The 27,312-nt window shown below is 40.6% G+C and overlaps 1 protein-coding gene and 1 pseudogene across 1 annotated transcript; one reads left to right on the top strand and one right to left on the bottom strand.

Annotated features, from left to right (window-relative positions):
* Window positions 1–11,379: 11,379 nt before the first annotated feature.
* LOC131175254 (uncharacterized) lies at window positions 11,380–12,090 on the top strand. The gene has a single exon (XM_058138959.1). The coding sequence runs from the start codon at window positions 11,380–11,382 to the stop codon at window positions 12,088–12,090; it is 711 nt and encodes a 236-aa protein (XP_057994942.1).
* Window positions 12,091–17,844: 5,754 nt separating this feature from the next.
* LOC110652478 (cationic amino acid transporter 1-like) lies at window positions 17,845–24,346 on the bottom strand (annotated as a pseudogene).
* Between the last annotated feature and the right edge of the window lie 2,966 nt (window positions 24,347–27,312).

The raw sequence follows: 27,312 nt of genomic DNA, 5'->3' as shown, positions 1-27,312 counted from the left end.
GCGCCCATGGAGATCGAGAGCATGAGGAATTTGCGCGCCACCCGGCAGATATCCTTTCGCCAAGCCGCCCGCAGCGCACCAAATTCCTCATAAGCTCTCAGCCTCCATGGGCCGCGCACGGCCAGGGCCCAAGCCCACCACGACTCCACTTGGCGCACTGGTTCGCCAGCCCACTCTAGCGCAGAGTCGCTTTACGCAGGCGAGACTCAACCCGAGACCCCTAACGCTACGAGGCTCGATACCACTTAGCCCAAAAAGGATATCCCGCCTGTAGCGCACCAAATTCTCATAAGCTCTCGCTCCATACGCGACGCCGTGGCCTAAGCTCGATCGTAAGAAGATTACTCATTCACTCGAAGAATTCAGCCAGATATCAAGCCCATTACCGTTTACTCGCCCAACATATCCAATCCTCCCAATCCACCTATGGCCCGCATACACTATTCCAATTCCTTTAGTCCCGATCCATATTCTTCCCAAGAAGTATGAACGCCCATTAGTGTCATTGGCTTCCTGGATACCGGGGCTCACAAAAGCATGATGAACCCAGCCATCTTACCTTCAGAATACTGGGTCCCTCATGAAGAATCGTGTATCAAGGAGAGACACTCTAGCTGTAACTGGAAGACCTCGTCTCCAATATGGATCGGGACTAAAGGAATTGGAATAGTGTCTGGGCCATAGGTGGATTGGGAGGATTGGATATGTTGGGCCAGGTAAGACGTAATGGGCTTCAGATTCGAACCGGATTCTTCCGAGGTGAATGAGTAATCTTCTTCCGATCCGTTGTCTACTCCAAGGGCAAAGATCGTGTCTTCATCGTGCTCATCCTGCTCAGAGAATGTGATTCAACATCATCATGTTCCAGGAGATGTGAGAAGCTCGCGTATGTGTTGTAATAGCTTAATCGCTTGTTAGGGTTTCTGGGCGCTTCTTGGCATAATGACCTCGATTGCCACGTATATAACACCTTTCGACTTCTTTGTACCCGCTTCTTTCTTTCAAAGTATCCGATCGACCTTCTTCCTTTCTTCTCGCTTGAAAGGGGTTTGAACCCAGAGGGATGCTTCTTGTAATGTGCTTTCTTCTTTGTCTTGCATTCACAATTCTTTTCCTTGCATTTAATGGCAAGGTGAGACTTCTGGCATACATTCTTCAAAGCTTTACTGTTGTCAATGATATCTTTGAACAGCTTCTGTTGTTCGCACATTTTATCCAGACAAGCCAGAGTCATTTGATGGATTTCTCCTATGGTGATAGCATTCATCGCTCTTCTGGTAGCAGCAATACTTCTATGGAGTTCTGGTTGCAATGCTTCTGGTAGGGAGGCAATATAGGTATGCCGGAGGTTGACATCATTGTAACCATTAAGCAGATAATAACGTTGAGTCATGCGCTGATAGTGTTTCTCAATGTCTGATTCTTTTCAAAGAACAGCAGCGCATATCAAAGAACTCTTGTCTTAACTGCTTGTCGATAAGGATGCATCTCCTAAATTCAAAGAAAGAGAGCGTTGATTGCTTGTAAGGGAGTCCGTGGCAAAATTGAGCTTTCCGATATTCTCCAATGGAGGAAAACCACTTGTAGTGTGCCAACCGTTCTAGAGATGAATTCTCCGAGTATAGCATGGGAGTCGACCTTCCCGAGCATTTGGACATCAAGCTTTTTTTTAGAAGACGGTCTCTCCATCTTGATGGGGAACATCATCCAAGGTGAACCATGGGCCAGGCTCGGCTGGCTCAGGAGCGCCAGTAGCCCAAAGTCTAGAATTGGTTCATCATCGAATTTCAACATGGGGGTCTGAGAGGCCTGTAGGGCTGTAGCCATCGTAGAATCGTAGTTGGTGAAGGACGCTTGGGAGGTTGTTGGTCGAGGATCGCCATGAGCAGCAGTTGTGATATCCATTCGCCCGTCTCACTATCATCGACGAGTCTTCGAAGAATCTTCTTCAGTTCGCTCGAGGGTATGGACCCCATATGCTGTGGAGGAGGATCAGGATACATTTTGTCCTTCCCTTGATCCCTCGTCCTTTTTGAAGGATGGGATTCTTCTGAGGAAGATGGACTCTTTTGCTCATACCTGGCAGGTGTTGGAGTAGGTTTGAACAAAGGAGTCCATCTTCCTCAGAAGAATCCCATCCTTCAAAAAGGAAGATTGATAAAGGGAAGGACAAAATGTATCCTGATCCTCCTCCACAGCATATGGTGTCCATACCCTCTGAGCCAGAACCAGAAGAAGATTCTTCTGAAGACTCGTCTGATGATAGTGAGGACGGACGAATGGATATCACAACACTGCTCATGGCTGATCCTCAGCCAACAACCTCCCAAACAGGTCCTTCACCAACTACAGATTCTACCAGTGGCACTACAGGCCCTACAGGGCCTCCTCAAGACCCCCATGTTGAAATTCCTGATGATGAACCAATTCTAGACTTTGGGCTACCAGGCGCTCCACAACAGGCCAGGCCCAGTTCAGGCCCATGGTTCACCTTGGATGATGTTCCCCCATCAAGATGGAGAGACCGTCTTGCAGAATGGCTAAGTTCTGGTTATGTTTGTATTATACATACTTCATTGGTAAGTAGGGGAGAAATCCTTAAACTCTTGTATTTCTCTTAATTTCTGTATCACTGTTTTCTGCCATCTTCTCTTACCTTGGTATATCGGCTGGAAACCAATAACTGCTTAACTCCTTCTTAGAAGGTAGAGCGATCTCTGGCCACAACGCCACGTACCAAACATGGCTTGTCAAACACCTAACCTCGCATGTAAACTCATCTCCAAACCCCTTCTCCCTCGGAGATTGTTAACCTTACTTCTTCTCTTTCTTTTTCTTCACCACTTCGGAGAACACTATCCTCCAGAATTGATAATCTCGTAGAAATATCCACTTTACCTGAAGATGCTCAGGTTGGAGAATCTCTCCTTCCTCTTCTCAGTCCATACAACATCTATAGACGATCTGGATCTTTAACCAGATCTATCAGGTCTCTCATTTCATCTCGAAGATCTTTGTCAAAAGAATATGTTCAGGCCTCCAGAATGGACCAATGCTCTCTCCAGAGTTCATCTGCTGAACAATATGTGACGTTAGAAATCCCTCCGCAGCTCATCCCTAGATGGAGGAAAACCAGTCTTGTAGTGTGCCAACTGTTCTAGAGATGAATTCTCTGAGTATAGCATGGGAGTCAGCACCTTCCCGGAGCATTTGGACATCAAGCCAAGCTTTAAATTCTGCAAGACGGTCTCTCCATCTTGATGGGGGAACATCATCCAAGGTGAACCATGGGCCTGAACTGGGCCTGGCCTGTTGTGGGAGCGCCTGCAGCCCAAAGTCTAGAATTGGTTCATCATCAGGAATTTCAACATGGGGGTCTTGAGGAGGCCCTGTAGGGCCTGTAGTGCCACTGGTAGAATCTGTAGTTGGTGAAGGACCTGTTTGGGAGGTCATATCGAGGATCACCATGAGCAAAGGTTGTGATATCCATTCGTCCGTCCTCACTATCATCAGACGAGTCTTCAGAAGAATCTTCTTCTGGTTCTGGCTCAGAGGGTATGGACACCATATGCTGTGGAGGAGGATCAGGATATATTTTGTCCTTCCCTTTATCAATCTTCCTTTTTGAAGGATGGGATTCTTCTGAGGAAGATGGACTCTTTTGCTCATACCGCGTGTGTTGGAGTAGGTTTGAACAAAGGAGATGGGTGATAAGTTGGAGGTGGTTCATATGAATAGTTAAAAGGTCCAAAAGGGGAATAAGGTGTCTGTGTGTAGGAAGGAAAGGGTTAGGAGTTGTTTGGGCAAAGTGAAAGGGTCAATGGGTGAAAGAGACTGGGCTTCGTGGGCTTGTGCAAGTCCGCTTCAACTTGGGCTAATTGTTTCTTCACCTTTCTTATTTCCTCGCCTTTTGATTGAATTCTAAACCAAATCTCCGTTCTCGGATCAAAGCTTTGATCTCTATCAAGTCGGGTAATTCGCTTGGAGCTCTTTATACATGTTTTGGGCAAAAGCGTGAAGGAGTCAATCATTTGATCAACATGCCGAGTCCCGTGAGGACTCGTCAATCTTGGAATCAATACGTCAGTAGCGCCTTATTCTCGACAGCAAAGATTCTTGGTTTGCCAATTTAAAACTTCTTCAGCTTGAGTGATCGGGGTTGTCTGACCTTCACTATCAACCTTAGTTGAGTGAATGAAAGGTCTGGTGGAGATCTTGGTCTGCTGGTCGGTCTGTTGTGCTAATGGAGGAAAATCTGCTTCATAGGAGGCAGGTGAGAACATCATACAAGGTTGTACTAGGGGAAGTGCAGGAGGAGGAGAAGAAACTGGTTTAAGAGGGGGTAGTTTCTTTCCTTCCTTTCTGATGATCTCAAGGGCAAGCTCATAGATAGGAAGAGGCTTCTTCTGTTTGGTTTCCTCATGGATACCAATCCATGGGCTACTATCTGGATAGTCTCTGTTGAGAACTTGTTGTGGCTTGCAAGAGGCTCTTCACTGTGCGAAGCCTAACAAGGCAGTTAAGCTATTACAACACATACAGCAGGCTTCTCACATCTCCCTGGAACATGATGATGTTGAATCCCTGTTCTCTGAACAGGATGAGCCTGAAGTATGTGGAGAGGATGAGGATGATGCCATGAGGATCAAGGGGAGTGAAGAGGAGGCTTGGATTAGGTGAAGGATTTTTGGCCTGGATAGAAGGTCAGGAACCAAGTTGTGCTTCCCTTTGATATGCTGGACTGTGAATTTATACTTGGCGAACTACCCTTAAGCCTCGTGAATTGTGGTTCAGTAAGAGACTTGTTTTTGAAGTCTAGAACCTTTGTGAAGGATGAGCTGTCCATGACCTCAGTGAAGTGGTGGCAAATCTGATGAAATTCGAATCTCTTGATCCCATTTTTGAAAGCCAATATCTCTTTATAGATCGAATGATAATGTTTTTGAGGTTCGGGAACTCTCCACTAGCATGTCCGCAGATATGCTTTTCTCCTTGAATTTCTTCGATGAGGACTGCACTTCAAAGGGGTGTCACTAGCATCATCAAGGATGCGCATCCAATGTCGGGAATCTTTAGTGGTGGCGTTTAAGGCCACTTCTTTTAATTTTTTGATCGCACATGTCTGTTCTTCCTCCATGGTGGGGATCCTTTAAGCATCTTTGACACCGCAAGTGTGGGCGGCCACATGTGGGATAAACTTCCGATGTAATTGATAATACCAAGGAATCTGTATTTGTTTTATCACAAGTCCTTATCAGAAACTTCAGAATTTTCCGCAATGTGAGGTCCTTGGTATTTTCCATCCTTGAATTTCATTCCAAGGAAGTCGATGTCGCTTGGGCCGCTGAGCTCTTCTTTCTCGATAGCATAATTCCATAGGAATCCACCAGCTTGTTGGAATGTGGAGAGGAGTGTCCTATGGGCCGTAACATCTTTGGAGAAGAGAAGGATATCGCCTATGTAGATAAGAGCACCGTGGTAGTATGGGCTCAAATATCCTTGTCATGGCCTTTTGGAACCGATGGGGCCGTTTCAGCCGAATGGAAGGACTGCCCATTGATATTGGGTCAGAGGAATGCGTATGCGCCTTTGGGCCTACCAGAGGGGTTAATACCCAATTGCCAAAAACGCCTTTGAGATCAAACTTTGAGAAGATATGGGCTTCATGCAGTTGAGTGAATAAGGCCTCAGGCTTTGGTAACGGGAATTTGTCATCTTGAAGGAAGTGGTTGAGGGGCTTGTAGTCAATGACAAGCCGTTTCTTTCCTCTTAATCGCTCAGATCTTTTTTCAACATAAAAGGCCTGGCAGGCCCACTGAGAAGAAGTGGGTTCTATGAGACCTTGCCGAGGAGCTGTTTGCACTCTTCTTGGGCCAGAGCCAAGTCTGTAGGGTTCATCCCCGGGTGTGATGCCTTTGTCGGATTGATATCTTCATTAAGCTTGAACGGAAGACTGACAAAGAAATCCGGATTCTGCCACAGGGGGTGGCGATGATGAAAATGTGCATGGGAATCAGCACAGGACCGTAAGAGCAGCTCCTTGTGTTCTTGGAACTCAGCTGAGGCATCAGCCAGAGAATATAACCTTGGGACAGAAGTAAATGGCTGAAAGCTTCTCTTATACCTCAATCCTGTAGGGAGGATCTTTAAATGCTTCGCCTGTTGATACAAGTCAAAGCCTATCAATAGATCCTTGTCAGGAAGATCCGACCCGATGACCCTAGTCCAGAGGATACAAGTGGGGAAGAACTGGATTCCAATCGGGTGCTTAGTGATAAGGCTAGTTTTGAAAACATTTCCATCTGCAGCCTTAAAGTATTCTTCATGAGGGACCCAGAATTCACAAGGTAAGATGGCTGGGTTCATCATGCTTTTGTGAGCCCCAGATCCGTGAAGCCAATGACACTAATGGGCCGTTCATACTTACTGGGAAGAATATGGATCGGGACTAAAGGAATTGGAATAGTGTCTGGGCCATAGGTGGATTGGGAGGATTGGATATGTTGGGCCAGGTAAGACGGGTAATGGGCTTCAGTATCTGAACTGGATTCTTCTGAAGTGAATGAGTAATCTTCTTCTGATCCAGTGTCTACTCCAAGGGCAAAGACTGTGTCTTCATCAGGCTCATCCTGTTCAGAGAACAGGGATTCAACATCATCATGTTCCAGGGAGATGTGAGAAGCTCCGTATGTGTTGTAATAGCTTAACTGCCTTGTTAGGGTTTCTTGGGCAGTTCTTGGCATAATGACCTCGATTGCCACAGATATAACACCTTTCAGACTTCTTTGTACCCGTTCTTTTCTTTCGAAAGTATCTGACTGACCTTCTTCCTTTCTTTTGCTTGAAAGGGGGTTTGAACCCAGAGGGATGCTTCTTGTAATGTGCTTTCTTCTTTGTCTTGCATTCACAATTCTTTTCCTTGCATTTAATGGCAAGGTGAGACTTCTGGCATACATTCTTCAAAGCTTTGCTGTTGTCAATGATATCTTTGAACAGCTTCTGTTGTTCGCACATTTTATCCAGACAAGCCAGAGTCATTTGATGGATTTCTCCTATGGTGATAGCATTCATCGCTCTTCTGGTAGCAGCAATACTTCTATGGAGTTCTGGTTGCAATGCTTCTGGTAGGGAGGCAATATAGGTATGCCGGAGGTTGACATCATTGTAACCATTAAGCAGATAATAACGTTGAGTCATGCGCTGATAGTGTTTCTCAATGTCTGATCTTTTCAAAGAACAAAGAAATAAGATATCAAAGAACTCTTGTCTTAACTGCTTGCTGTATAAGGATGCATCTCCCAGAAATTCAGCAAAGAGAGCGTTGATTGCTTGTAAGGGAGTCAGGTGGCAAAATTGAGCTTTCTGATATTCTCCAATGGAGGAAAACCAGTCTTGTAGTGTGCCAACTGTTCTAGAGATGAATTCTCTGAGTATAGCATGGGAGTCAGCACCTTCCCGGAGCATTTGGACATCAAGCCAAGCTTTAAATTCTGCAAGACGGTCTCTCCATCTTGATGGGGAACATCATCCAAGGTGAACCATGGGCCCGAACTGGCCTCGCCTGCTGTGGAGCGCCTGTAGCCCAAAGTCTAGAATTGGTTCATCATCGTGAATTTCAACATGGGGTCTTGAGGAGGCCTCAGGGGCCTGTAGTGCCACCGGTAGAATCTGTAGTTGGTGAAGGACCTGCTTGGGAGGTCATATCGAGGATCACCATGAGCAGTGTCGGGATATCCATTCGTCCGTCCTCACTATCATCAGACGAGTCTTCAGAAGAATCTTCTTCTGGTTCTGGCTCAGAGGGTATGGACACCATATGCTGTGGAGGAGGATCAGGATATATTTTGTCCTTCCCTTTATCAATCTTCCTTTTGAAGGATGGGATTCTTCGAGGAAGATGGACTCTTTGCTCATACCGCGGTGTTGGAGTAGGTTTGAACAAAGGAGATGGGTGATAAGTTGGAGGTGGTTCATATGAATAGTTAAAAGGTCCAAAAGGGGAATAAGCAGGTTCAGGTGTAGGAAGGAAAGGGTTAGGAGTTGTTTGGGCAGTGAAAGGGCTGAATGGGCTGAAAGAGACTGGAGCTTCAGGCTTGTGCAAGTCCGCTTCAACTTGGGCTAATTGTTTCTTCACCTTCTTATTTCCTGCCTTTTGATTGAATTCTACACCAAATCTCCGTTGTCGGATCAAAGCTTTGATCTCTATCAAGTCGGGTAATTCTCGCTTGGAGCTCTTTATACATGTTTTGGGCAAAAGCGTGAAGGAGTCAATCTTTTGATCAACATGCCGAGTCCCGTGAGGACTGGTCAATCTTGGAATCAATACGTCAGAGCGCCTTGTTCTCGACAAAGAAAGATTCTTGGTTTGCCGCTTTAAAACTTCTTCACCTTGAGTGATCGGGTTGTTCGACCTTCACTATCAACCTTAGTTGAGTGAATGAAAGGTCTGGTGGAGATCTTGGTCTGCTGGTCGGTCTGTTGTGCCAATGGAGGAAAATCTGCTTCATAGGAGGCAGGTGAGAACATCATACAAGGTTGTACTAGGGGAAGTGCAGGAGGAGGAGAAGAAACTGGTTTAAGAGGGGGTAGTTTCTTTCCTTCCTTTCTGATGATCTCAAGGGCAAGCTCATAGATAGGAAGAGGCTTCTTCTGTTTGGTTTCCTCATGGATACCAATCCATGGGCTACTATCTGGATAGGAGAGTCCTGTTAGTATTGTTCATAACATACTGATACAGGGCCATGAGGGGGAATTCCAGTCCTGTGGAATAGAGTGTAACCATGCACCAGAGGAGCCTTAGTTCTTCTAGGATGAGTTCTCTGCCAGGTTGGATACTGAAACAAGTGAGGAAAGGGTTATCAGGGATAAAGACAGTCGAGGAGGGGAGTAATCCCCTTAGGGTGTTTCTTGTACTCAGGTAGTGAAACAGATGATCCTTTGCGAACTTAGCCATTTTTGAGATAGGCTGGTTTGGTGAACATCCAGGGGGAAAACTGTCTGGAGTGGGAACCAGGAAACTGTGCATTGGGGCTGGAGTATGATGTGAGGTCCATAACCCACAGGCCACAATATGTGACGTTAGAAATCCCTCCGCAGCTCATCCCCAAATGGAGACAAGAAGGGTTTTCTCATCTTCACTTTGGAGCTGTACGACTTATTCTCAGTCTACATGGGAGACGAGGTCTTCCAGTTACAGCTAGAGTGTCTCTCCTTGATACACGATTCTTGCAGTATGAGCATGCGGTTATAGGAACCTGCCTCACCACTTTGCATGCTGGGAGTGTGGTGTTGACATTCTTCCCAAACTATAATCTCTCGCTAAGAGATCCACATCTTAGCACTGCCCTTAAAGTTCAGGTTCAACTCACTGGCGCTGCTCAGGTGACCTCTTCGATGATGGCCACCTTACACCATCAAATCATCTACAGATTGCAAGATCATGTCAGATCTTTCACACCATCTGTCTCCAATGATGCTCGCTTGTATTGGCTGACATCAAACCACCCCAACAATTGTTCAGATACCTAGGCAATCGCTTAGAAATGAGCTTGAACAACTCATTCCAAAGGATTGGTTAACCAATTACGAAGGCTTCATTCAACCTCTCACCAATCCAGACATCGAGTCTTCTTTCGTAAGAAACCCGATGGAACGGCAGTGCACCACGCTTCAACCTCCTCGACATTCTACTGTGCTCTTTGCTCGTATTCCGCACTCATGATGGTCCAGCCATTAGAAAAGGAGCAAGACTACTATCCCATTGGAGCAAGAACACTGCACAATCATTACATCTATCCTCGTAAAATAGATGGTCACCGCCTCGGATCTCCTGTGTTCGGAGCATGCGATGAAGATTGTGATTGTCAAGACACCATCGGAAAATGAATATGACCATCCTCTGTCTGATAAAAATTGGAGGAAGCTCACCAAACAAACAAGAAGAGCCTCTTGCAAGCCACAACAAGTTCTCAACAGAGACTATCCAGATAGTAGCCCATGGATTGGTATCCATGAGGAAACCAAACAGAAGCCTCTTCCTATCTATGAGCTTGCCCTTGAGATCATCGTAAAGGAAGGAAAGAAACTACCCCCTCTTAAACCGCTTTCTTCCTCCTCCCGCACTTCCCTAGTACAACCTTGTATGATGTTCTCACCGCCTCCTATGAAGCGCATTTTCCTCCATTGGCACAACAGATCGACAGCAGACCAAGATCTCCACTGCACCTTTCATTCACTCAACTAAGGTTGATAGTGAAGGTCGACAACCCCGATCACTCAAGTCAAGAAGTTTTAAATCGCAAACCAAGAATGTCCGTCTGTAACAAGACGCTACAACAGATTGATTCCAAGATTGACCAGTCCTCACCAGACTCAAAGATGTTGATCAAAAGATTGACTCCTTCACTGCTTTTGCCCAAAACATGTATAAAGAGCTCCAAAGCAGAATTACCCAGCTTGATAGAGATCTGAAAGCTTTGATCCAGCAATGGAGATTTGGTGTAGAATTCAATCAAAAGGAACAGGAAATAAGAAGGCTGAAGAAACAATTAGCCCAAGTTGAAGCAGCACTTGCACAAGCCCACGTAAGCCCTTTCTTTTCAAATTTCATTCACCCTTTCACCGCCCAAACAACTCCTAACCCTTTCCTTCCTACACTGAACTCGCTTATTCCCCTTTGGACCTTTTAACTATTCATATGAACCACCTCCAACTTATCACCCATCTCCTTTGTTCAAACCTACTCCAACACCTGCCAGGTATGAGCAAAAGAGTCCATCTTCCTCAGAAGAATCCCATCCTTCAAAAAGGAAGATTGATAAAGGGAAGGACAAAATGTATCCTGATCCTCCTCCACAGCATATGGTGTCCATACCCTCTGAGCCAGAACCAGAAGAAGATTCTTCTGAAGACTCGTCTGATGATAGTGAGGATGGACGAATGGATATCACAACACTGCTCATGGCTGATCCTCAGCCAACAACCTCCCAAACAGGTCCTTCACCAACTACAGATTCTACCAGTGGCACTACAGGCCCTACAGGGCCTCCTCAAGACCCCCATGTTGAAATTCCTGATGATGAACCAATTCTAGACTTTGGGCTACCAGCGCCCACAACAAAGCCAGCCCAGCCAGGCCCATGGTTCACCTTGATGATGTTCCCCATCAAGATGGAGAGACCGTCTTGCAATTTAAAGCTTGGCTTGATGTCCAAATGCTCCGGGAAGGTGCTGACTCCCATGCTATACTCAGAGAATTCATCTCTAGAACAGTTGGCACACTACAAGACTGGTTTTCATCCATAGGAGAATATCAGAAAGCTCAATTTTGACACCTGACTCCTTACAAGCAATCAACGCCTCTTTGCTGAATTTCGGGAGATGCATCCTTATACAAAGAAGCGCTTAAGACAAGAGTTCTTTGATATGCGCTGCTGTTCTTTGAAAAGATCAGACATTGAGAAACACTATCAGCGCATGACTCAACGTTATTATCTGCTTAATGGTTACAATGATGTCAACCTCCGGCATACCTATATTGCCTCCCTGCCAGAAGCATTGCAACCGGAACTCCATAGAAGTATTGCTGCTACCAGAAGAGCGATGAATGCTATCACCATAGGAGAAATCCATCAAATGACTCTGGCTTGTCTGGATAAAATGTGCGAACAACAAAAGCTGTTCAAAGATATCATTGACAATAGCAAAGCTTTGAAGAATGTATGCCAGAAGTCTCACCTTGCCATTAAATGCAAGGAAAAGAATTGTGAATGCAAGACAAAGAAGAAAGCACATTACAAGAAGCATCCTCTGGTTCAAACCCCTTTCAAGCGTAAGAAAGGAAGAAGGTCAATGATACTTTCAAAGAAAAGAACGGGTACAAAGAAGTCTGAAAGGTGTTATATCTGTGGCAATCGAGGTCATTATGCCAAGAACTGCCCAAGAAACCCTAACAAGGCAGTTAAGCTATTACAACACATACAGCAGGCCTCTCACATCTCCCTGGAACATGATGATGTTGAATCCTCGTTCTCTCAACAGATGAGCTCGATGAAGACACGCTTTGCCCTTGGAGTAGACATCGGATCGTAAGAAGATTACTCATTCACCTCGTAAGAATCCAGCCAGACATCAAGCCCATTACCCGCCTTACCCGCCCAACATATCCAATCCTCCCAATCCACCTATGGCCTGCATAACTATTCCAATTCCTTTAGTCCCGATCCATATTCTTCCCAGAAGTATGAACGCCCATTAGTGTCATTGGCTTCCTCGGATACCGGCTCACAAAAGCATGATGAACCCACCATCTTACCTTCGTAATCTGGTCCTCATGAAGAATACTTTAAGGTCGCAGATGGAAATGTTTTCAAAACTAGCCTTATCACTAAGCACCCGATTGGAATCCAGCTTCTTCCCACTTGTATCCTCCGGACTAGGGTCATCGGGTCGGATCTTCCCGACAAGGATCTATTGATAGGCTTTGACTTGTATCAACAAAGTAAGCATTTAAAGATCCTCCCTACAGGATTGAGGTATAAGAGAAGCTTTCAGCCATTTACTGGCCCCAAGGTTATATTCTCCGGCCGATGCCTCACCGAAGTTCCAAGAACACAAGGAGTCGCTTCTACGGTCCCGTGGCCGATTCCCATGCACATTTTCATCATCGCCACCCCGTGGCGTAATCCGGATTTCTTTGTCGGGCCTTCCGCTCAAGCTTAATGAAGATATCAATCCGACAAAGGCATCACACCCGGGATGAACCCTACGCACTTGGCTCTAGCCCAAGAAGAGTGCAAACAGCTCCTCCAAAGAAGGTCTCATAGAACCCACATCTTCTCAAAGGCCCGCCAGCCTTTTATGTTGAAAAAGATCTGAGCGATTAAGAGGAAAGAAACGGCTTGTCATTGACTACAAGCCCCTCAACCACTTCCTTCAAGATGACAAATTCCCGTTACCAAAGCCTGAGGCCTTATTCACTCAACTGCATGAAGCCCATATCTTCTCAAAGTTTGATCTCAAAGCTGGTTTTTGGCAATTGGGTATTAACCCTCCGATAGGCCCAAGATCGCTTCGCATTCCTATGGCCCAATATCAATGGATGATCCTTCCATTCGGCCCAAGACGGCCACATCGCTTTTCCAAAAGGCCATGACAAGGATATTTGAGCCCATACTACACAAAGGTTTTATCTACATAGACGATATCCTTCTCTTCTCCAAAGATGTTACGCCCATAGGACACTCCTCTCCACATTCCAACAATCGGTGGATTCCTATGGAATTATGCTATCGTAAAAGAAGAGCTCATCGCCCAAATCGACATCGACTTCCTTGGAATGAAATTCAAGGATGGAAAATACCAACCGGACCTCACATTGCAGAAGAATTCATCAAGTTTCACGATAAGGACTTGACAAGAAACAAATACAACAGCCTTCCTTGGTATCATCAATTACATCGAAGTTTATCCCGCATGTGGCCGCCACACTTGCCACCACCAAAGATGCTTAAAAGGGATCCCCACCATGGAGGGAAGAATGACATGTGCAATAAAAATTAAAAGAAGTGGCCTTAAACCCGCCACCACTAAAGATTCCCAAAGATTGGATGCCGATCCTTCAGATCGATGCTAGTGACACCCATCGGGTGCGCCTCATCGAAGAAATTCAAGGAGAAAAGCATATCTCATGACATGCTAGTGGAGAGTTCCCGAACCTCAAAAACATTATCATTCAGTCTATAAAGAGATATTGGTCACAAAAATGGGATCAAGAGATTCAATTTCATCCGATTGGCCACCACTTCATCGTGGTCATGGATACTCATCCTTCCCAAAGGTTCTAGACTTCAAAACAAGTCTCTTCCCGAACCACAATTCGAGGCTTAAGGACTGGTTCGCCAAGTATAAATTCACATCAAAGATATCAAAGGGAAGCACAACTTGGTTCCCGACCTTCTATCCGTGCCAAAAATCCTTCACCTAATCCAAGCCTCCTCTTCACTCCCTTGATCCTCATGGCATCATCCTCATCCTCTCCACATACTCCAGCCCCAATGCACGCTTTCTGGTTCCCACTCTGCATGCTTTTCCCCTCGGATGTTCACCAAACCACCTATCTCAAAAATGGCTAAGTTCGCAAGGGATCATCTGTTTCACTACCCGAGTGCAAGAAACACCCTAAGGGGATTACTCCTCCTCGATCGCCTTTATCCCCGATAACCCTTTCTCACTGTTTCAAAGATCCAACCCGCAGAGAACTCATCCTAGAAGAACTATGGCTCCTCCGGTGCATGGTTACACTCTATTCCACAGACTGAATTTCTCATGGCCTCAGACGATGTTATGAACAATACTAACAGGACTCTCCCGTCTGCATTCCTAGAATGGTTCAAGCCCATTTCAAGATGGCGCTACTGAAGCGCATCATAGACACCCATGGAATAGAAGATGTGCCCATCGCTACTCATTTCAACATCGTGACCTTGTTCATCTTTCATGTGCCTTTCTCTAGAAGGCCCGATGGACTCCTCCGACCTGCATCTGAATACGAATGGAGGACCTACGAAGGATCAATTATTGACAAAGATGCCATGGGACCCTTGAGAAGACAACTAGCCGAGTATCTTTGTAAAATCAATAGTTACTTTTGTCTAGTGCCTCCCATGTGAATTGTACATCTCTGGGTCCCATTCGAACTCTCACTGATGAGCATATTGACTGGACCCATCCCATGTGGCAAGATTCTCAGGATCTAATGGACACCGAGTCACGAGATGCCATTCAGCGTACTGACCCACCATCTCCTGGTCACCAACAAAGGGCCAAAAGACTTTTTGGAATCGACTGATGACTCGACTTTGACACCCTCAACTGGCCCACCACTCCATGATAAAAGCAAAAGTTTGTCAATAATGTAATAATGTGTGTTTGTCTTTATTTATGTTGCTTTAAGAGTGTCAGAGCGCTTCTAACCAGGTTCAGTAATGTCAAGAGCCTCCTCGCCTATATAAGGAGTTGCTCTCTTGATTGTAACAAGACTTAGTTTCCTTTTAATAATATCCTCTGAAGTTCTCTTCCATGGCTTTCTAAACTCTTCTCCTTCTCTCCGAAAACCTTTGAATGTGTATCATACTCTTATAATCAAGGATACGTATGCTCTACACTTGCCTCGTTAAGAGGATCCTGTGTATCAGAAATATCTTTGTTTTGACATTAAGGTGCGACGGTCCCGTTATCACATGTATAATGAACAAAAGGGCACAGCCAGAGAGTACCTATGGAGAGGGAAGAGGCATAGCATGAGTTCATTATATGTGTGGTAAGGGCTCCCGGCTTATCTTGGTATCAGAGCCTGGTTATGTTTGTATTATACATACTTCATTGGTAAGTAGGGGAGAAATCCTTAAACTCTTGTATTTCTCTTAATTTCTCAGACACTGTTTCGCCATCTTCTCTTACCTTGGTATATCTACCGGAAACCAAGAATCGCTTAACTCCTTCTTAGAAGGTAGAGCGATCTCGCCACAACGCCACGCATCAAACATGGCTTGTCAAACACCTAACCTCGCATGAAACTCATCTCCAAACCCCTTCTCCCTCGGAGATTGTTAACCTTACTTCTTCTCTTTCTTTTTCTTCACCACTTCGGAGAACACTATCCTCCAGAATTGATAATCTCGTAGAAATATCCACTTTACCTGAAGATGCTCAGGTTGGAGAATCTCTCCTTCCTCTTCTCAGTCCATACAACATCTATAGACGATCTGGATCTTTAACCAGATCTATCAGATCTCTCATTTCATCCCGAAGATCTTTGTCAAAAGAATATGTTCAGGCCTCCAGAATGGACCAATGCTCTCTCCAGAGTTCATCTGCTGAACAATATGTGACGTTAGAAATCCCTCCGCAGCTCATCCCCAAATGGAGACAAGAAGGGTTTTCTCATCTTCACTTTGAGTCAGACGACTTATCCTCGCCTACATGGGAGACGAGGTCTTCCAGCCATGCCTAGAGTGTCTCTCCTGATACACGATTCTTGCAAAGATGAGCATGCGGTTATAGGAACCTGCCTCACCACTTTGCATGCTGGGAGTGTGGTGTTGGCATTCTTCCCAAACTATAATATCTCGCTAAGAGATCCACATCTTAGCACTGCCCTTAAAGTTCAGGTTCAACTCATCGGCGCCGCCAGTGACCTCTTCGATGATGGCCACCTTACACCATCAAATCATCTACGATTGCAAGATCATGTCAGAGATCTTTCACAGCCATCTGTCTCCAATGATGCTCTGCTTGTATTGGCTGATACTGAAACCACCCCAACAATTGTTCAGATACCTAGGCAACTGCCTAGAAATGAGCTTGAACAGCTCATTCCAAAGGATTGGTTAACCAATTACGAAAGGCTTCATTCAACCTCTCAGCCAATCCAGACATCGAGTCTTCTTTCGTAAGAAACCACGATGGAGCAGTGCACTAACGCTTCAACCTCCTCGACATTCTATGTGCTCTTTGCTCGTATTCCGCACTCATGATGGTCCACCATTAGAAAAGGAGCAAGACTACTATCCCATTGGAGCAAGAATACTGCATAATCATTACATCTATCCTCGTAAAATAGATGGTCACCGCCTCGGATCTCCTGTGTTCGAGCATGCGATGAAGATTGTGATTGTCAAGACAATTACTGGGAAAATGAATATGACCATCCTCTGTCTGATAAAAATTGGAGGAAGCTCACCAAACAAACAAGAAGAGCCTCTTGCAAGCCACAACAAGTTCTCAACAGAGACTTAGTTTCCTTTTAATAATATCCTCTGAAGTTCTCTTCCATGGCTTTCTAAACTCTTCTCCTTCTCTCCGAAAACCTTTGAATGTGTATCATACTCTTATAATCAGGGATACGTATGCTCTACACTTGCCTCGTTAAGAGGATCCTGTGTATCAGAAATATCTTTGTTTTGACATTAAGGTGCGACGGTCCCGTTATCACATGTATAATGAACAAAAGGGCACAGCCAGAGAGTACCTATGGAGAGGGAAGAGGCATAGCATGAGTTCATTATATGTGTGGTAAGGGCTCCCGGCTTATCTTGGTATCAGATTAAATTTATATATTTATATCTTAAATTTAAAATAAATCAAATTTTAGTAAAATCTTTCCTAAATTGACTGTTGTGCTTTGAGAGTTGAGGAACTAAAAGACTTTTCCTTCTCCTACAGCATTTTTTTTTGCTTTTTAAGAAATCCTTTAAGAATTTTAGTTCACACCTAATTATCATCGTAACCTAGTCGATGAAAAATGCAAAATTTTAAGGGATTAAAATGTTTTATATTATTAAAGTTTGGGGACCAAATTAAAAAGAGCGATGAGAGACATCAAAACTATATTATAAATAAAAACGAGAAAAAAATAAATTATGGGAGCTTGGGGTTATTGAGGGGACCCAAACTGAAAAGAGTGACAAATCCAAGCATAATAGAAGTGACACAGAAAGAACAAATTGCGGAGAGATTATTAAAACCTGGGAGCCTGTACTCCCCTCTTCTTTTTTTTCTCTCTTTTTTTTTGATTAATTAGTGTTAAGTATTGATTTAATCCAAATAATCAATATGAAATTTGTGATTTCATTTTAAGATTTAAGAAAATTAAAACCAAACTTCAAATTTTTTTTTCAGATTTAATTTTAATTTGATTTTAAATGATTTAAATTCAATTTAGTATGAAAGAAAGAAGCAATTTACGGGATTGGTATTTTATCAAGTACTAGGGAAAATTATAAGGTGCGTGCTAATCTAGGAAAATTCACTGTGGGCACCTGGAGGTCACAATCCAGCGAACCCTATAATTGACAAACGTACTTAAATAATTATTTTAGTTATAAAAAGAAAATACACAAACATTAGTAATTGACAAGAGAAACTCCCGATGAAGTCTAAACATAATGAGTCATAATATCAATAAGGAACTAGTATTTATAGAAATATTGCTGTACACCTCAGCCAAACTATGCCCCTTCTTCCATTCCTTTCCGGCCGTCCTCAGCTCTATTCTCCCTTGACTCCTTGCCGTGTCATAGGAGGCATGTAAGCCAAATAAGAAGTAGTAGTAGATCAACAAAATAACAGTCCAAACACCAAACCTTACAAATGATGCCCCATCAATCGATCCCAGAAGAAAAATGTTGACAAGAATTGAAGCAGATGGTGACCACGGAACACCCCACAATTTTGGAGGCCTTGCTTATGGAACAAAAAACATTGAGTGCCAAAGTAGCTAAGAATCATATTGGGAGGGTAATCAGATAACCAATCCAACCACCTACACCCGCACCCCAAATAGCAGCATTGGCAATTGAGGAACCAAGAATCACCAAAATGCGCAAAATGAGCTTTGTACGATCCGCAGATGTTGTCATACCACTGACATAGTAGCGGCGTACAAGAAGTGTGAGCGCCACAAGCATGAAGATAAACAAAGTAGAGATGGAAAGAAGATTGGACAGAATCGAAAGATTTGTAGAAAAGGCAATTATAGCAGTAGCAGCAAACATGACAATGGTTGCATTTGCCGGCGTCCCAGTCGCTGCATTGACCTGTGCTAGCCAAGGTTGCATCATGTGAGTACGATCAATAAGTGAGAGATAACGGGCCTGAAGTACTGCTGAAACAAGCAAAACTGTGGTCATGCCTTTCAATGCGCCTGCAGCCACAACGTATTTAGCCCAATCCCAACCTGCAACCTGAAATACTACAGAAAATGGGGCATTTAGATCGATTTGCTTGTATAGAACCATGAGACACAATGTCACGGCTAGCAAACAATAGAGCAGTGTAGTTATTGTCGTTGAGCCCACAAGACCAATAGGGATATCTCGAGCAGGAATTTTGGTTTCTTCAGGCATTGTTGAAACAGCATGGAATCCAAAATATGCAAACAAAAGCACAGCTGCAGCTTTAAAAATTCCCTGAGGACCATATGGGACAAAGTCGGCGTAATTTTTGGTATCTGCGTTGATAAGGCCACCGATAATGATAAATAGAATCACCACAATGTGAACAATGGAGGCAATGTAATTGCAGCGGGACGATCCCTTGGTGCTAACGACAGTGAGGACACAAATGATGGAAACAACAACGGCGGCAATGGGATCAAGGTGGCCATGAAAAACTTGTGAGTTGAGAGAAAAACTGATGTACTCATGCATATGAAACAAAGTAACTGTTACACTATATATACAAGACAAATAACAGCTCTATACACATAAACTGAGCTACTAAGAAAAGTCAATCTAAACAACTCAGCAACAACTAATTTAAATTAACTAAACTTTCAGCAATATATCTAATATCCCCCCCTCAAGTTGGAGGCTGTGGAAGATCCAACAGTCCCAACTTGGAAACTAAAGAATTATGAGAAGCAGCCCCTAAAGGTTTTGTAAATACATAAGCAAGTTAGTGAGCATAAGTTAAATGAGAAGGCAAGATGAAACGCTTCTGTAAATGTTAGCGGACAAGATGACAATCTATATCAAGATGTTTCGTCCTTTCATGAAATAAAGGGTTTTTAGCAATATGTATGGCAGCTTGGTTATCACAGAAAAGAGGAATGGGTAGTTGCAACTCAACCTTCAAATCACAAAGAACATAAGAAATCCATAACAACTCACAAACAGTAGTAGCCATACTTCTATACTGTGCCTCGGCAGATGATTTTGAAATTGTGTTCTGCTTTTTAGTCTTCCAACTAACCAAAGCACCTTCCAAGAAAACACAAAACCATGTAAGTGATTTGCGAGAAAAAGGATAAGAAGCTCAGTTAGCATCACAATATGCTGAAAGCTAAAGATCAGACTGACTAGGAGAATAAAGGCCTTTAGAGGGACAAGTCTTCAAGCAGCAAAGCAAATGAGTTGCTGCATCCCAATGAGGTTTTCTAGGGGTAGCCATGAACTGGCTCAAGTTCTGAACAGAATAACTAATGTCTAGTCTAATAATGTTGATGTAAAGGAGTCTGCCGATAAGCTTGCGATATCTATTAGGATCAAAAAGAGGCTTACCAACATCTAGAGCTAAGTGCAGGCCTTTAGGAAGTGGGAAAAATGTAGGCTTAGAATGCTGCATCCCAGTTTCCTTCAAAACATCCATGAAAAATTTCCTTTGACTCACAAAAGTGCCTATTTCAAATCTAGCAACTTCCAATCCAAGGAAATATTTAAGATATCCCCAGTTTTTAATAGTAAACTTGGCATGTAAAGCTTGTTTAACCTGCTGCATAGAATCAACATGAGTACCAGTAAGAATGACATCATCTACATACATCAATAACACCAAAAACTCATCACCAATACTCCGTGTGAAAAGGCACTGATCATGACCTGATTGTGAGAACCCAAAAGCCTGCAAAAAAGAAGTAAACTCCAAATTCCACTGCCTTGATGCCTGCTTCAAACCATAAAGAGATCTTTTTAATAAGCAAACTTGCCCTGGCAATGCCTTATCATAACCTACAAGAGGCTGCATGTACACCTCTTCATTAAGAAAGCCATGAAGAAATGCATTGTTAATATCCATTTGAAAAATAGGCCATTGTCTTGTTGTTGCTAAAGCAATGAACACCCTTACAGTAACTATTTTAGCCACAGGACTGAATCTATCATTATAATCCAAACCCTCAATTTGGTTGTAACCTTTTCCAACTAAATGAGCCTTGTATCTATCCATCTCTCCATTAGGGTGAAATTTCACCTTAAAAACCCATTTAGAACCAATGGCTTTCTTACCCTTAGGTAAATCAATAAGTAACCATTTACCATTCTTTTCAAGAGCAAGTAACTCTTAATTCATTGCCTCAACCCAATTAGGATTAGTTAAAGCTTGAAGATAAGTTTGTGGTTCTTGAACAGCAGACTCTATTATGTATGTGAAATGATGAGGGGAAAAGATAGGCTTAGAATTACATATGATTCGTAGAGTTGACTGAAGCATTAGTAGCAAAATCTTGTAACCAAAGAGGCTTTTGATGATTTCTAGTACTTCTTCTATGGACGGGTACAGGAGATAGATTTGACTCTGAAAGAGAAGAAGGAAGAGGAGAATTGTGTGATAGGAAACTAGGTGAATTGGGGAGCTTACTGTCAGAAACAATATGTGAAGGTAGAGACTCACAAGACTAAGAAGGAATATCTAAAGAAGGAGAATCAACAGGTAGAGGCAAAACAATATCATGAAGAGGTACAGATTTGGGAATAGAATGAAAAGACTGCATGAATGGAAAAACATACTCAAAAAATATCACATCTCTACCAACAAACAACTTGTTAGTGTTTAAGTTAAGTAATTTGTACGCTTTTTGAGTACTAGGATATCCTAAAAAAACACCTCTAATTGCCCTATCAGCAAATTTGTCCTTATGAGGAGACACATTTGTAGCAAAACAAAGATAACCAAACACTTTTAGGTGATCATAAGAGGGTGGTTTATGAAATAAAAGTTCATAAGGTGTTTTCCAATGAAGCTTTTTGACCGAGAGTCTTGATTAGATAGGTGGTAGTGAGAATGCATTCTAACCAATATTCCTTGGGCAAATGAGCTTGAAGTCTAAGAGCTCTAGCCATCTTTAAAATATGTCTATGTTTTCTTTCCACAACCCCATTGTTGGGGGGCTGTGAGAACAACTTGTCTAATGGATGATACCCTTAGACCTAAACAGGACAGAACACTAGTGATTCCAGAATTCTGTGCTATTATCTGTTCTAATGGTCTTAACAGTAGCACTGAATTGATTGGCAACATAAGCAAGGTAGGCATTAATGATATCATAACACTGACTCTTTTATTTTACCATATATGTCCATGTAGCTCTTGTAAAGTCATCTACAATTGTCAAAAAATATTGAGCTGTAGTAATAGATAGAATAGCATATGGACCCCACAAATCCATGTGTAATAACTCAAAAGGTTTATCTTAATGAATGTCATTCAATTGGAATGGCAATCTGGTTTGTTTGGCTAAGGGACAAAGGTCACATTGAAAAGATCTATCACTAGACAATTTAAGGTTACTAATATGAGACATCTTTTGAACTGAAGGATGACCTAACCTTGCATGCAAAAGACTAAAATCAACAGAACTATGAAGATTGGAAACATGATAACTCTCTTTATTGATATTAAAAGTAGAGAGACTAGTATTTACAATGGGTAAAGAAATTAAATGTGACACAAACGACTCTTGAAGTTGGGCAATAAAATGAGTAATTACAGACTGTGAGAAGCTAAAAACATCAAGTTTATAAAGCCCTTTCTCTGCTTTGCCAATAGCTACTATTGTATCAGTCCTCTGGTCTTGAAAGACACAATAAGAAGGGCAAAAAACCAATTTCAGGTTAGAGTGTTTGAGAGGTTTATTTGCTGAAAGTAATTTGAGCTTAAAATCTAGAACATATAGCACATCTAACAAGACTAATTGATCATTTAAAACAATGTTTCCAGTTTGGGTTACTTGTGTTGAATGGCCATCAGGTAAATAAATGGTTAATGGGAATTCTAAGGGTTTAATAGTCTAAAACAATTGGTTATTAGGGGACATGTGGTCTGATGCACCAGTGTCTATTATCCAAGAATCTAAACTTATCATTCCAGCACAACAAACCAAATTGGAACTGAGATTACCAGCAAAACCTGTCACAGCAGGATATGTTTCACTTGTAGCAGTAGCAACAATAGTTGGCGACTTTCCTTTCAATAACTTCTACAACTCTAATTGTAAGGAACCCAATTTGCTGCTCAACTTTTCATACTTAGAGATCTCAACCTCATTGCCTCTGTCCAAAGGTGTATTAGCAACCATAGGGCTTGAGGTATTCATGATTGGTGCTACAAATCTTGGCTGTGACTATGCTTGTTGATTTGTTGTCTTATTCCGATTCTTAAACCAATCTGGATATCCTATCAACTTAAAGCACCCCTCCCTTGTATGACCATCAAGATTGTAGTAATCACAATGCCCTTTTCTAGCATCATACTTCTTAAAACCCCTACGTGGTCCTTACACTTTAGTAGCTAGGGCTATTGAATTAATATTTTCTGTCAAATTCAACTGTATTTCTTTCTGTGTTTCTACCTGCAAAACCGAAGAATAGGCTTTGTTCACAGTCAGGAGAGGATCTGATACGAGGATTTGGCTCCGTACCTGGTCATAGGAATCATTTAAACCCATCAAAAACTGCATTAATCTATCTTTATTAAAAATATCATTTGCTAATTTCATATATCCACAAGTGCACGAAGGCAATGCCTCAATACTAGCTAGTTCATCCCACAACTGCTTCAATTTTAAGTAGTAATTCGTGACCGATAAGTTTTCTTGAGAGATCAAAGCCATTTTCCTTATGATTTGGTAAATCATCGGCCCATTACTTTCACCAAATCGCTCAGCTATTTTATCTCAAAGTTCTTTGGCTGTTGTATTATATAGAAATCCTCCGACTAATTCTCTGGCAATCAAATTAGGCAACCAAGAAGTTTACCATGTAATCACAGCGTTTCCACTTCTCATAATCTTCAGAACCTTTCTCTGGTATAGTAATTTTGCCATCGATGAACCCTAGCTTGTTCTTTGCTCCCAACGCTATTCTCATGGCACGACACTAAGATCTGTAGTTCTTGCCAATGAGAAGCACGGAGACAAGGATCAACCTAGGATGATCTGAGCTTTGGAGAACCAAAAGATCGTCTTCCTTGGATGCATTGATTGTGTTTAGATTTCTGATGGTACTATTTTCTTCCATTTTCTAGGAAAATCTTTCTAAGGTTTCGAGGGTTTGGAGAAGATTGGGGTTTCTTTGGTGAAAATTGGGGTTTTCTCAATTTTTCAATACCCGCTCTAATACCATGAAAAACTTGTGAATTGAGAGAAAAACTAATGTACTCGTTCATCTAAAACAAAGTAACTGTTACACTATATATACAAGACAAATAACAGCTCTATACACATGAACTGAGCTACTAAGAAAAGTCAAACTAAACAACTCAGCAACAACTAATATAAATTAACTAAACTTCCAGCAGTATATCTAATAGGCCATAATCATCAGGAAGAGTATGGGCTATGATTCGGAAATCATCGGGTTTGCGGTTGCACAGGGTGGCGAAGTAAGATGTCCATGAGCGGGACACAGTAGCGCCACCAATCACATACTCAAGGAGGATGTTGCCAGCGCCAATGAAGGCCATGAAGTCACCTAGCTCTACTCTTAGGAAAGCAAATGAACCGCCTGACGGAAAAGAGAGACAATCATATTGGCAAACTTCATTTTATGTCTTATGACGCTACTTAATTAGATACTTTTTTTTTATTTCTCTATTTCTGGTTGTCAAGTATTGAACTAATTAAATTAATCTCCTAATTCTCTATTTGACAGTATTTCAAAATTTATAAAAAAAAAATCAGAATTAGAATTCTAACCTTTTAATTTTCTATTTCGGATGAAGAAAGGTCAGCCATATTACAGAAGCGACGAAGAAAAATTTATCATTCATCCAGGACTATAATTGTAATTTTAAGCATGTGCCAGGTCAAGGTCAACCTCAAAGTGAATTTATTCTCTAAGCTAGTCTTTTCATCCATTATCTCTTGTTTATCATAATCTTTAAGCAATAATTTCATATGTTTTCAACAATGAGATCAAAGTAAGTTAGTAATATATATAAAATTCATTTATTGAACTATAACAAAATTGCTAATTTTAGAATTAAAGTTGGGGGGAGGGGGGGAAGGGGGGGTGTTGTGGTTTATTGACATTTGGATATAAATTTTGCTATGGAAAGTATGGAACTTATTATGACATTAATTCGGTGCTTCATATTTATACCCATACAAAAATGCACATAAATATTATCATTTCAATCACACTTATTGGTACAATTTTTTTAAAAAAATTTAAAATTATTTTCTTAATTTTTTATAAAATAAAAGTGATAATTAAAAAAATCTTTGATAAATATATATTTATTAAATTCTTTAAATATTAATTCACTCATTATGATGACATTAATAGTAGTGATTTTGGTGATGGTGGGAAGAAACAATCACTTGATCACTTTATATTAAATGTTGATTTTTATAAAAAAAATTTTTAATAATTAAAAAATTAATTGATAATATTGAAATTTTCAGATAAGGAAGGACGAGTGCAAAATTTAAACTAATATCTAATTCATAAATATACAATTTATTGTAACATAATTCAAGTAACCGTTAACTATGATTTTTTTTTTTAGGTAATTTTTTTAAACGAGAAACCAAATAAGAATTGATTAATTATTCATTTATTCAATTTATTCTTTTAATTTATTTTTTTTAGTTATTAAATAACTCTATTCTCTACAGGGTACAAGACCTAAGCTGTTTGACAAAGACAATAAATCAAAGGTATGATATATAATTAATTAAGTCTTGAATTTATCTCTATTTAATGGTAATTGAGAATTCCTAACCATTTTCTTTTCTATTTACATTCTTAATTTTTTTAAATATTAATTTATCATATGTACTTTATTATTAATACGGTTTATTTACTGATTTCTCACTTTCCTTGTTGTGTAATTGGGCATGGACTATTACTTCTTTAGTTTTATATGCACTTGCTTTGTTTTTTTATAATCAAATAAAATTACAATAGCATATATGAGAAAAAATTTCTCTAAATGTGATTCATTATGGAGTTAATACTAAGGCTATGCATGGTTCTCCGGGATCCATAACAGAATTGAAAAATCATACTGAACAGACAAGAACCGTATTAAATCAAAGCTATTTTGATATTTTGGTTCAGTTCTGATTTTTCTCTAAGAACCAAATCAAAACTATACTGAAACTGAATCTTACCGAACTAAGAACCAATTTTATATATGTATTTTTCTATACTTTTTTAGATATATTATGTATTTTTAATATAATTATATATATTTGTACATGTATATTTAATTATAAATTAAATATAATCTAATATTATGTTTTATTTCTCTATATTTTTTTAATAATTTTATTTATAAATATGTTAAATTACTTTGTAATTCTTAATTATAAATGTACTATTATACTGTATATATGTCATAATTATATTAGTATCTTATAGTAAAATATTACATAATTAATAAATAGTTAAAATGTATATTATATGATATACTTGTGCTATTATATTATATAATATATTTAATCCTAAATTATACATACACTTCATATAGTTAAGGATTATATATTGAAAAATAGTTAAAAGATATATTATGTATTAATAACCTAAACTTAATTAAAATATGATTTTTAAAAAAAATAATTATATAAAATTGTTTCAAGAACTGAAAAATGAACTGGAACCGAAACAACGAAGAACCGAATCGGAACCGTATCAAAATTTAGATCCACAATATATTGAATTTAAAGAAAATTTTTTTAGCATATATATGCTTAGTTTGATTTTTTTTTTCTATCTATATTAATTTATTCTCCTATTTATGTAACAATGGGAGCCTTCAAAATTGGAATGTGAGCATTCATATTGTGGCATGTTGAGATTGTTGTTCATTATGTATAGGGAAATTTATAATCCAGTCATTAGATTTTAAGAAATTAATTATTTAATTTTTAGATTTTGTACTGTACCATACTTTAGTCTGTGTAGTTTTAATATATATATAATAATTTAATCATTTAGTCAATGGATGAAATTATTATAAACATTAACTCATTCATGTTTATATTTTATTGAGGAATTAAATGTTAATTTTAAGGAGGTAAAGTTAATAATTACTCTCTTTAAAAATTAAAACTTATAATAATAACATTTATTTATATAATATCAATAGTACATATGGAAAATAACTAATCTATTAAATAATTTATTTATATAATTTTTATAATAATTCACACATAAAGTGGAGACATGACTCATTTAATATTAAAGTTGTATATCTATTCATTTTTTTTTTGTCTAACTCATTAGTTGTTGTTTAGTTAAAAATAATTTTATTGGGTCATTAATTATTTTAAGTCTATCATTAATTAAAATTAATTTTTGCATAATTAATTTAATTGATTTTGTTCCATTAATTTAATTAAGAAGCCTAAGATATTATTTATATAACTATTATTGGTGCATTTAAGATAAAGATGCAGGATAAATTATTTACAAGTGGAGGAGTTAGCTAAGAGGCAAAAAGTTACAAAGAGTTGGCTAAATGTGGGAGTAGAGAAGTTAAAAGAGATTTGGAGCAACTTGCACGCAAAGTGAAAGGAAGATTATAAATAGC

Source organism: Hevea brasiliensis, chromosome 17, assembly GCF_030052815.1.
Source record: "Hevea brasiliensis isolate MT/VB/25A 57/8 chromosome 17, ASM3005281v1, whole genome shotgun sequence".
NCBI classification, from domain to species: Eukaryota; Viridiplantae; Streptophyta; class Magnoliopsida; order Malpighiales; family Euphorbiaceae; genus Hevea; species Hevea brasiliensis.
This window is presented reverse-complemented; position numbering and strand designations above follow the sequence as displayed.

Bases quoted from the DNA above. Each gene is read 5' to 3' on its own strand.
- LOC131175254 (XM_058138959.1), top strand. From the start codon at position 11,380: ATGCATCCTTATACAAAGAAGCGCTTAAGACAAGAGTTCTTTGATATG.